Source organism: Numida meleagris, chromosome 5 (genome assembly GCF_002078875.1).
Source record: "Numida meleagris isolate 19003 breed g44 Domestic line chromosome 5, NumMel1.0, whole genome shotgun sequence".
Classification (NCBI taxonomy): domain Eukaryota; kingdom Metazoa; phylum Chordata; class Aves; order Galliformes; family Numididae; genus Numida; species Numida meleagris.
This window is the reverse complement of record NC_034413.1, coordinates 65,371,224-65,383,690: the sequence shown is the minus strand read 5'-3', so window position 1 is coordinate 65,383,690 and position 12,467 is coordinate 65,371,224. Positions and strand designations below refer to the sequence as shown.

Genomic DNA, 12,467 nt, shown 5'->3' with positions numbered 1-12,467 from the left:
ATTTCCAAAAATAGCATAGCTCCATCCAACTATGATGGATACCAAGGAGAGAGTTTAATTGTAGAATAATGGAATGGGCATGGTTAATAACAAGAAAATTATAGTGGGGTAAAAAAGAAAAAAACATAGAAAAAAAATATCCTGGTGGATGTAATATGCAAAATATTCTACGGAGACCTCAAGTTTTCAATTCTTTTGTTCTTTTGAAAATCAAGTGTGCACAGTCCTACATTTTGGTTGCTGACAAAGATCTCCTAGAAGCGTTTTTGAGTGTAGGGATGGGAAGTACTAACATGCCAAGATCCCAAGCTATTGCTAGAGTTGTCACTCTGAATGCATTCAAGAAAATTGTTATTGTTTAAGGTAGAAGGTTTTAAAAAGATCTTTCTAAGGAATGTTAATTTGTGAAGAATCTGTTCCTGATGAGTTAATTCCTAAAATACAGATCCCATACTCTTTGGAGTAGAAAAGCCGGGGCTGTAGAATGGAGAGTCCTTGTGTAGACCAGATTTTGTTTCACATAACTACAGGTGACTGTGTGAAAACTGCTGTTGACCTAAGTATCTATTTTTCATAATGGCTTAATGTCAAATAGTGTCAAAATATTTTATTCTGGGTATGTTTGATTAACTAATGATTTCTTGGAACAATTCAAAAAGGCAGTTGGAGTGCTGACTGTGTTTCTAAATTGTCTACTTCTCTGCCATGCTTAACTGCAGTATTCAGCAATACATAGGCTTTTTGTATATGTAAAAACACCTAAAGAAAGTGTTAAATGACCGTATTTCATGAAGATCTTCAGTGAAGGTAAAGCAATAAAGACAAGCCAACACATGAAATACCGATTTTTAGATTTTGCTTTTTAGTATATCTTGCTCTGAAATAAAAATCAGTGGAGGCTCATCAGGTTTCAGCAATGGACCTGACTGATGTCCTTGCTCTGGTTTATGTTTTGATGTCCAGCAGGGTTTTTATCTTAATAGTATCTGTCCAAATTTGACTTGAGTTATATGCATTTAGCAGTCCTGATGCTATAATTATGTCTGCTAATGCCCAGCTCATTGTGACCAAAGTATAGTCCTTCAGAGTCAATATTATCTTGTTTAAACTGCTTAGGGTAGTGCATAACCATTAAACCGTACTTCTGGTAGCTCACAGATGTCAGATTGTTATATGTACATTGATCTTAATGCAGTTTTTTTCTTGATTACTTGATTACTTTAAGCTTGATTTCATTGTGTTGAATTTGATTTACTTGTTGCAAAAGCTGTTGTTCTCCTGACTGACTTCAAGCTGTAATGACAACCAGATACACCATTTGCTGTAGTTTCTAGTGATTTTGTTGTGCTGCAGTAACACAGTCTCGATTGTTTCAACAACAAACTTCATGTTCTCCTCTTGTTGTACTATAAAGTAATACTGAATTTGAATGGAACAGTTGATTTCAGTCAATCTGGGATGAATCTAGTGATTCTAGGGGAAGAGGAGAAAGTTAGAGCAGGTTAACAAAAAAGCAAAAGTGAATTGATAGAACAAATTTGATAGCTAATGTGAGAGTAAAAAGAAGTTTGCAGCTTTGCTTGTTGGCGTCTTGATCACACCTTTTTGAGATAAGATCACGTAAGGTGTTAACTGCCTTCAGTTCTATTGAAATACATTTGTCTGACTGGCAACTTACATGAGTATCGCTATTTACATGCCACTGATTGTGCTGAATAGAACATGGTTATTTTTCTTTTATAATCTTTAAGTGTTAAAGTGCTGTGTTCTAATAGTATTTTCCTTTTTTGCATTTATATAACAAACACACAGGTGAGATGAGAGTGAAGTTACATTGACACTCGTATTTCAGCATTGTTAGCTAAACACTTTTTCTGCTGCCTGTAACAAGGAGTAATTACTAGAAATAATGAGTTTTCCTGTAAAGTCACTAAGTTTAAACAGCAACATCTAAGTGCCATGTTTGTTTCAGTTTTGCTTTGCATTTGAAGGACTGTTTACTGCCTTTGCCGTTGTCTGAGATAAGATTTTACCAGCAGATGTGCGGAAGAGTTTACAAGAGTGAACACTACAGGGAAAAAACTGCCATACTGAAATGTTGTCGAAGGCAAAGATGTTTAAAAATATATATTCATTTTCACAACTGCCTTAGTTTGCTGTCTTGAATTATTTTCTTCAGATATATTCAGCCCCTTTTTGTCCGGAATATTCCCCTTCAAAGACCATAACTGCATCTGAAAAAGTTTGTTTTGTGTGGACGCAGAATCAACTTTAAAATCTTTGGAAAGTTACAGTTGAGCATAAAACTTCAGAGATAGTCCACTTGACTCCACTGCACGTTGACAGCTGGAGTTCTTTAGGAGCTAATCTCAGATCTTGTGGGCCTGTCTAATTCTTACAAGAAGACCACAGTGTCACCAATATTCAACGCTTTAACTTGTTGCAGTCTCTGAATGGACGGGCACTGAAGCTCAGTTACCTTTGGTAGTAAGAAGAGTGGTCTTGTCAGGTCTAATTTGAGGTACAGAGAATTGCAGCTTGTTCTTCCCCTGGTCTATAGTTGAGCAAAAGCTTCAGCATCTACATCTATGGGTTTGGCTTCTTTGATAAATGCTATTTTTAAAGATAAATTATCATTACCGATAGGGTTAGGAATACAGCATCTTTGCTCAGCATCCTCACTAAAGCAATTGGGAGTTACTAGCTCACAAACTATTGTTAGTAGGGATGTATTAGTTATTGACTCTGTGCACACTGTCAGACTTCATAGCAAGTAATTGCTTTCAGATTTAATACATTTCTCTTACAAAAAAGTGTGTATGTTAGGACTACTATCTTACCTTCTCAGGCATCAAACTGGTGTAGGTTCATCAGAAGGGGTGAGGAGTCGTTGTTACCACCTCTCTTCAAATGAACGTTGCACAATTGTTTCTTAGCATTTTTTGAAATGGGTCTTGTTTATCGAAAACCATATTGGTAAACCTAAGTGTGACTGTTTGGATTATAATCTTCTAAAGTCTCTTCACGTTTCTAAGTAGGAGATGGGCTGAAAAGTCAACAACATAACCATATGTGTGTGTGAAATCATGCAAAGAACTTGAGCTAAGTTTCTTGTCCGAGCATATGTCTGACTGTGCAACACCTGTGGAAGAAAGGTGAAAAAGTTCAAGGGCTCTTTTGTATGTATTGCTCATAACCTCCTCTCCTTAATTTTGAAAGTAGTGGGAGTAGTGGCTGTGGTTACTGCTATCAGGCGGTGAGAACTGCTAGCAGTTATTTACTGATCTCAACCACTTGCACTCTGTGATAATATATCTGCTCTAATCGTAAATCACTCCGAATTGCTACAAATCCAAAGTATTAAAACCATTTTCTCTTTCAGTTCTTCAGTTAGGGGATATCTTTTATCTTCCAGAGATGTTGAACATAGCTTCATTTCAACATAACCACTGACGGACTGTCTAAATTTGGGTGCTTATGTACTTTGTTTTGACTGGGTTTTTTGTTTTGTGGTTTGTTAAGAGTCATGTGAAAAAGCCCGCAAGGTTCTCCTTACCCTGAGAGAAAAGTTGAGTACCTTTCAGAAAGGAGAAGTAAACAGTGCTGTGACGCAGGTTGTCAGAAAGAAACGTTCTTTTAGTTTTCTTATGAGAAGTTGCTGGGTTCTATGTACGCTTGTAGGTTGCTGACTGCCAGTTCTTAAACTCTGCGAGCGCAAAATCAGATATGGGTTCAGTGCTGACGTATTGCAATGTTTTCTGCGTCTACTAAAGTTGTTTTTTTTTTTTTTTTCTTCACACTAAAACCCAAGTGTGTTACAGGAACATTTAGGGCAGGTAGTTGTTAACCAGATAAGTGCCTTAACTGTGTCACGTAAGTAAACAAATAAAACCTGAATTGATCAGCTTGTCGGCTGAATGTACTTCTGGAGTAAATTTTGAAAAGAAAATTGCAGTTCATGGTGATCAGAAGTTATGTGAACGGTTGTAAATGCTGCTGTGAGTTCACACACTCTTTTGAGGTTGTTTTTGTGGCCCTGACTTAGGTAGTTAGCATAGGGCTATGTTTTTACTTGAAAAACATTGTATTTCTTAGTCCTTTAATAGACACAAACATTTTGACTACATGCAAGTTATGGGCTTTGCTCTTATGCATTGCGTATTACTGCAGTGGTTCTCGGTCAGTGTACTGAAACCTTTGTCATAGGTTTAGTGTTTTTATTCATTTTCTTACCATAAAATCTTTATTTGCAGAAGCAAAACATACAAATCAGTGACTGTTTAAATCTTGAGTTGACCGTAGCGTGTCCTTAATAACTGAATATGCTGTGAATTGAAATGAGGAATTTTTCTTGTTTCCTTTGCTGTTGGTTTTTTTTTTTTTTTTTTTTGTAATAAATAATTATCAGTGCACATTTTTCTCTGTTCAGGCAAATACAACAACCAAGAGTTCCTAAGAGAAGAGATGTATCCTTCCAGCTGCCTATAAAAAGCAACAGAGTGGGGGAAGAATTAAACTAACTTATTTTTTGTCATTATTCTTTTTCTCCTTACAGACTTCCACCAGTCAGGCAGTCTTCTGCCTTCAGTCTGGTATTTGTCAGCTTTTTAGAGAAACTCTCATTCGCAAAGGATTTGTGGAAATTCAGACTCCCAAAATCATTTCAGGTAATGTATTTTTGATCCAGAAGCTTCAGATCAGCTTCTTTTATATTTGCTCAGTGAACCTATCTGGCAAACATGTTTTTTCTTTAAAAAACTATTTCTAATTCAGATACAACATAGCAAACAAAGCAAGTATCAAAGCTGTTCTTTATTCTTCTCCTGACTTTGAATGTTAAAAGAATGACAATACAAATGCTATTTATACCTGATTTATGTACTCTACAGTGCATTTAAAGTTTTAATTTAGTTAAACACAAATTGCTTGATCATATGCACGGGTCTTCAACAGGGATTTTATACCTCTGTTTTTATATTTTTGAAGATAACTCTGGATTGAGCTACAAGTAGGACTTTTTAACAAAATACATGCAAGCAACTATTCTTACAACATAGAAAATGTCATTGACCTGTAAGATTAGATAACTTTTCCTACAGATGCTGGTAAAATAGCATGAAGTGTTTAAAGACTCCAAAGTAGTTTATTTATGTAGCATCTTTGAGGAAGTGTGCTGCTCTTCCTGTGCAGGGTACCATTGGAAGCAAGCAAGCGTCCTGTTGTTTGAAGGAGATAAATTGATAAGTTTTGCAAAATTAGTAAGTTAAATCGATGCAATCCTTACTAAATTTCAAATTTGCATATGATAGCTGTCTTAAGATTTGAGATTTTCTATGTTAGCCTCTATTCAAAACTAACTGAGTAGACAATGAAGTTATTTCAGTGGGAGTAGTAGTAATTGAAGAAAAAAAGATTAATTGCAGTGGAATTGTCAGTAATTAGAAGTAGCAAATAGTGTTACCATAAGAAAAGACTGTCACTGTTTCACTCTGACATGCTTTTGTAAGTATGCTGGGCAACTATCACTATCATTTCATACACTGGGAAATGTACAGTGAGTTTTGGTAGGCTGCTTACTATGAGGGATTCATTCAAAATGGGAGCATATGTTCATGGCTAATATTCTCTCAAGGTAGTTGTCTCAAACTGGGAGAGGGCTTTGTTCCTTTTCAAATGTCCTCTGGTAAATCCAGTTTTGTCTCTGAGATCTGTTAGTGCCTCCAGACGCTTGAGATGTTTGCCCAGTCCTCTGCTAGATAGACTGTCCTGGAAAAACAGGATGTGCGCTTTGATCTTGGTCTCTGCAATTAGCTGTCTTTGAAGCTTACATCACTGATAAAGATTGGTTTCCACAGAAATGGTGGACTGCAAGTAGATGTAGTGGTACAAACATACATTCTCTGCTGCCCTCACCCTGAGGTGGAGGACTGCTAGGAATAGTAACTATTTTAGTTACCCAAACTCTATTTGAAGGTTTGCAAGGCAGTGTCTGACTGCCCTGAGCTGCAATACTTGCCTAGCATTAATGATACAAATGTATCCTTTTCTTTTAATATGCTTTATAGAAAAATCTCCTTATCTTTAAGTATAAGCCCAGTAGTCTGACAGCCTACCTCTATTTTTTTTTTTTTTTTTTTACATTTTTATTTTAATAACTACTGTAAGCATTTGCTTTTCAGCTGCCAGTGAAGGAGGAGCCAATGTGTTTACTGTATCATACTTCAAAAGCAGTGCCTACCTGGCTCAGTCCCCGCAGCTGTACAAGCAGATGTGTATATGTGCTGACTTTGAAAAAGTTTTTTGTGTTGGGCCAGGTAAGAAAAGCATTACTTTATCCAAATGGTAAAGATGACCCTGATGGCTTTTAGCAGTTGTAGCAGGAGGAAAGTAGCATGTATGTTGAAGGCTGTGAATACTTTTACTTACTATAGCTTCACTTAATAAACACAAATTTCAGCTGGGGCAACTAACGAGAATAAAGTTTACAGGGAGGTTGCTGGAACAAAACTAAGAGGCTGAAATGAGGATGCCTTCTATTCTGTAATTACCAAAGCCATTGTTACTTACTAAGCATGCTTTATTTACCCTTAGCAAACAGCTGAAATAGAGAAGCTAAATTTGATGTACTTCAGATATTATGTGTATTAACATGGATTTATCCTTTGCTCTTGTACATGTACCAAACAGAATTATTTGGCAAATGCATACGTCTCACTAGGCTGTCAGTAGAGAATCCAAATTGATTATTTTCCTCTCTCACACCCTTCCTCAAAAGCTAATAGGACATTGCCCTTTTAGGTAGTAATGCAGAATCTTTTTCTTAGACCTCAGGAACAGGTTTAAAGATAGCTAAGGTGGAAATGCTGGAAAACACAATAACAGCTTATAAATAAAATAAAGATGCAAGTAACTCAGAGCTTAAATGACTTGTTAATTACTAACACATAAGTCATGGTTTTGTAGGAAGGCATGTTTATATCAGAGTCTTACACCTGAAAAAAAATCAGCTCACACGTGCACAAGTCCATTTCCTCTGAAAAAGGTAGTTTTCAAATCTGAAAGTTCTTATATGCCTGAAAGCTTGTCTGTTTTTTGCACTTCTGTCTGTTGGTTTGACAAGAGATAGTACCTCTCTGGGAGACTTGTCTGTCTTGTATCCTTTGACCACCACAGCTACAATAATGCTGTTATTTGTTACGAATGATGCTTTCAGGCAGCAAGCTTTCTTGTTGTTTTTCAGTAAGAATTGTCATGTCTAGAGACAGCGTTGTCTGTCTTGTCCAGTTGCTGATGTGTTTGATTGTCTGTGTTATTTTCCAAAATGTAATTATAATTTCAGCTCAGTTAGAATTTCTGTTTCATTTTACAGTTTTTAGAGCTGAGGACTCCAATACGCACAGACACCTGACTGAGTTTGTTGGTCTGGATATTGAAATGGCTTTTAACTACCACTATCATGAAGTGGTAGAGGAGATTGCAGATACCTTGGTGCAGATATTTAAGGGACTTCAGGAGAGGTAATAAAAACATTTTCCATTTCATGAGCAACTTCATTTGTTTGAGATCTCTTGCACTGCGGCATCAAATGGGTGAGCATTTCATCCTCAGCCTGTCAGATAATCGTTGGTAATCTGATTTACAACAAGAGAACTTCAACCATCGTTCCTTGGCTCTTAACTGTTTCATTGTAACTGACTTTAGAAGTTCACTAATGCTAGTAAACTGTCTATTTTATGCCCAAATTGCATCTCCTACAGCATGCCAGCTTGCACCACAAAAACGATGTTCACTGTTGAACGAGCTTCCTAATAGAAATGATCCATCATTAGTGTAAAATATCCTTCCTGTTGTGCCACTGCAGGTAGACTGATTGTTCTGTTTTGAAATTAATCTTAGCTGTTTAAAATAGCTTTCCTGAAGAAAATTTATTGTAACAGCTTGCATCTCTGCCATGACAGCAGCAAAGATTATTTTCCATTATTCACACTCCTAACTTGTTAAAAAAAAAAAACAAGCCAGAAGATTAGGAAGCGGTTTTTGTTTACTTACAAATCAGAGTGTCTTGCCAGCAGAAATGCCTGTCTTTTCATCAATCTGGAAAGAAATTTCTCTTCTTTATTCAAAATAGTGTGTTACTTAAATCAAAGGAGATCCTAGCTAAATGTTACAAATCAAAGGGATGGTTTCTAGCTGGTTTTACTGTGAAAATTTGACCTAGTCAATTACTTCTTAGGAAAGGAATAAAACAGAAGTAGTAGTAAAATATTAACCTGTGTATCATTGAAGTAGATTGCATTAACTTAGATGAAACATTTCATTAGGATTATACAGAACTTCTCCAGAAGATAATCTAAAATAAAATAGGTTTTTATATTGTGAGAGGGCCCTCTTGTGGCAGAATTGTATTGCCAGTGCTGATTATTACATACAAGAGGAGTACATTTCTTGATTGCTTTGTATTTTGCTTCTGTTCTTGTTTTCATATATATAGATTCCAAACTGAAATTCAGACAGTGAACAAACAGTTCCCATGTGAGCCATTTAAGTTTTTGGAGCCGACTCTGAGGCTGGAATACCGTGAAGCTGTGGCCATGCTTAGGGAGGCAGGCATTGAGATGGGTGATGAAGAAGATCTGAGGTACGTCGCCAATACACAAACGTTTCAGTCTTGTGAAAGTGATAGTAAGGTATAAGTTCTGTGCTGTGCAGAAAGAATCTCTAACTTTGAGAGGAATAAGCAGTACTTATATCCATGTCCCTTGGCAATTAAATGAATGGATATGAAAATAGAACTTTCTTCTACTGTAGACTATACATACAAACCCAGAATTCAAAAGAAAATAATTGAAGTGAGAGGAACTTGAATCTTCTGAGGATAAAAGAAACATTTGTTTTTATGAAGCTATGTAATCAGTAAAAATTTAAGTCACATAGTTCTAACGGTGAGAATCTTTTTCAGCACACCTAATGAAAAGCTCCTGGGACGTCTGGTAAAGGAAAAGGTAACTGTTATTTTATAATTACTATGTTTCTCATTGAATTGGAAGCCTGATATCATGGAACCATTGAGTAGGTATAAATGCCTCCTTTATGTAAAATAACTTTGTATGCACTGATTGAGGGAACAGTATCAATATGTAGAAGTTGCGAAGGGTTTGTGATTAGTGCAAGCACGTCTTAATTGGCTGACTGCATTCCTGTTTTGCTGTTGCTTTTTACCTGCCAAGATTTTTATCTTTATCTGTAATAATCTCCTTCAAACCATTTTCAGTCTTTTCTATTTCTTTCTATTATGTACACCAAACAGGATAGTACGTTTAAAAATAAACAGATTGTAGGATAATTAAAAAACAAATGAACAAAACCCAAAGCAAATCAGATTCTATCTAAATCTTTAGGAAAAGATTACATCATTGGAAAAAAAAAAACAACAAACTTTGGTAAGACATTGTAATACTAAAAATTCTTAAATTCACAGGAGTGGTAGTGTTGGGAAACTGAAAATTAATATACTGGTTTTTTTAATAACATTTTGAAAATAATACTGTCAAATTTGTGCAGAGTTGCTTAGAATTTTTTTTTAAGATTCCAAAGATTCACTGGTTGTATCTTCCTCTTGTAATCTGTTCTTTACATGATTTTCACTTGTAGTAACTTTTGGAAATCGTTGTCTTTCAGTATGACACAGACTTCTACATTCTTGACAAATACCCTCTTGCTGTGAGGCCTTTTTATACAATGCCAGACCCTGTAAATCCTGTAAGTAAAATTCTTTGTTGTCAGTAGGGTTTTTTTTGAAGTTGAAATTACTCTCTGTATGGCATAATTTGACAAAGTAGATAAAGTATTTTTATAGGATCCTCTGTTGTAATTGAAGTTAAGCTTGTAACAAGAGTAGGTCAGTGCTAAATGGCCCATAAAGTGTTTACAGTGACCCTTCACCAGCGAAGAACATATCAGAAAGTAGATCAAGCTGAAATTGAAGGAGCTTTATGGGAGCTCTCCATGGTCACCAGAAGAGATCTCCTGTGCTGCCATCACTAAAACAAGACAAAAACATTCTTTGAGGGCAACAGACGCTTTAACAGAAATACACTGTTTTCACATTGATAGAAATTTTCCCAGTTTATTTCGAAATCCAGAGTAAATATCTTCAGCACCTTTTCTGAGGATAAGTGCATGTAAATGTAACCTTTTCTCAAAGTGTGTGTGGATGAACTACTGATTTTTTTTTTTTAATCATCTCCAGACTAATGAGAGGAGACGATATACTATAATTCTAAGGCAGATCACAAACACGTTGCATTCTTACTACATAGCATTGGATATCATGAATGAAGTTACTGAGAGAGATATATTTGCTCCCTAAGGATGGAGTAACTGTAGATAAGAAATTAACTAATATTTGTCTTTCCAGAAAAACTCAAACTCTTATGATATGTTCATGAGAGGGGAAGAGATTTTGTCTGGAGCTCAGAGAATTCACGATCCTCAGCTGCTGACAGAGAGAGCCAAGCATCATGGCATTGGTAACAAGTTAAACAACATAAAGCTCAGTTTAAAAGATTAGAAATCATGATTGGATTAATTTCATTTAGAGGAAGAATTTGGAGCAGAATTTAACGGGTGGCAGTAATGCTAAAGTTATGATATTGTTTTGTGCATAATGTTAATCCATCTAATGCTGTTTAACTTCTAATATAGAGTGCTGGTATTAACAAACTAACTAGTTTCCCAGCAACACTTTGATGAGGAGGGATTGTTTCCAAGGGCTTTTGAGAGCACGTAACGCAGGAAGTGCCTGCCATAGAATGGGGTAGACAAGCTGTATTCTGCCATGCTTCTCTGTACTCTCACAAACTTCTTAAAGGAGTACTTCAGCAGAATTAGTTGTCACTTGTTAAATCTTGGACTGAGAGCACATAAACAAGAAGTGGTGATTTGTATTTATTTATTTATTTTTAAAGAAGACGACTCAACAGATAAAGCTGGCTAATGGTAAGAGAGTAGAAGGCTAAATTAGATGAAGATCAGGATTGTAAAGTATAGATTAAAATTATGCTTTCAGTGGGTGACAAAATGTCAAGGAGGTAGCAGGAAAAAAGGAATAGCTTCCAGTATAGCAAGAGGGAAAAACACATTGCTAAATCTTTACTTTAATTGCAGTTTATTCAGGAAGTCAGCAGTTCCCGTAAGTTACAACGAACAGTTAGGCCTAGCTCGTGCTCAGTTATACAGTTCCTTACCTAATTAAATTATTAACAAAGTAATAGAATAAAACTGTGATGGGCATAATTTCTAGACTCTTCTGGATAACTTAAATCTATTTAATGAGCAAAACCCCACTGTTAGTTTTTAAATTACCTTGGTAAATATTTTATTGTGCTTGCAGTCCTGTATTCACTGTCATATTTGGTTCAGGGTTCATTAAACAGGTGAGAAACATACCTTTTTCTTCCCTAGATTTGGAGAAAATAAAGGCTTATATCGATTCTTTTCGATTTGGTGCGCCTCCACATGCTGGTGGTGGAATAGGTAAGTATATGGATTTTATTTTGTTTGCTGTTAGCCTGACCTTAGCTTCAACTTGGTCCCAAGCAGGCTCAGTATAGAATTGGAAGCAGTGGTCTTGTTAGGTGAATGTGTGAACTGTTTATTTTGGGGAGTTCAGGGAGAGAAGCTAAACTGTAAGGATCATCATAAAATAGTTAGACAAAACATTAATGGCACAGTCTGACAAGTTTAAAAGGTAGGTGATCACAAGAGAAGATACGTTGATTTATTAGCCCAACAGATTACATTCAAATTTGACCAAAGAGAAAAATTTAAGGAACCAAGAAAATACTGCATGTATGTATGGATATCATAGCCTAATAATACCAGATACCACTGGTATCTCAGTGTGATGAAGCTGCTGCATAGTAAGGAAAAGAAATGATTGCCTCTGTCTTTATTTGCTGTGATTTGACTGAATGTCAGCTTTGGCTGATGGTAATAATTTCAGCACAAGTATTCATGTCTACTGGCTTCTTGTCTTGAGTATGAGCATTTTATATACTAAAATGAGTAAATAGTTTTTAAATATCTTAATAACTTTTGAGTAACAGACGTTGCTTTCATTAGCAGGATGAAATGTTTTCATGCTTATGGAAGTAAGATACTTTGTTAGGTACTGAGTAATATATACAACAATATCTCTGATCCGGTCTTACTGCATTTGCCTTTCTTTTTTTGAAGTATGCGTAGTATGTTCTTGGCATGTTTAGAGAACAACTTCTTAAGAATGTGCTGTTAGTAAATGCATTGAAATATGGCAGGTTTTTGAGACAGCTGTTCTGAAATACTTGAAAGGTGTTAGCATCATTGATCATCAGCACTTGCAGATAATTGAAGATCATTTAGGCCAGTCACAACTGCTATCAAGGAAGCTGAAGCTGCACCTCTTCTGCAGGGTAGATGCTCCTCAT

The 12,467-nt window shown here is 35.9% G+C and overlaps 1 protein-coding gene across 1 annotated transcript in view; it reads left to right on the top strand.

The window, feature by feature from the left end:
• Positions 1-12,467, top strand: part of DARS (aspartyl-tRNA synthetase) — a 37,106-nt gene that overhangs the window by 22,963 nt on the left and 1,676 nt on the right. Inside the window, exons 8-15 of the mRNA XM_021398600.1 lie at positions 4,556-4,667; positions 6,180-6,314; positions 7,370-7,517; positions 8,492-8,638; positions 8,960-9,002; positions 9,679-9,759; positions 10,418-10,529; positions 11,464-11,535. Coding sequence (XP_021254275.1) covers positions 4,556-4,667; positions 6,180-6,314; positions 7,370-7,517; positions 8,492-8,638; positions 8,960-9,002; positions 9,679-9,759; positions 10,418-10,529; positions 11,464-11,535 — 850 coding nt within the window. The remainder of the gene's footprint in view (positions 1-4,555; positions 4,668-6,179; positions 6,315-7,369; positions 7,518-8,491; positions 8,639-8,959; positions 9,003-9,678; positions 9,760-10,417; positions 10,530-11,463; positions 11,536-12,467) is intronic.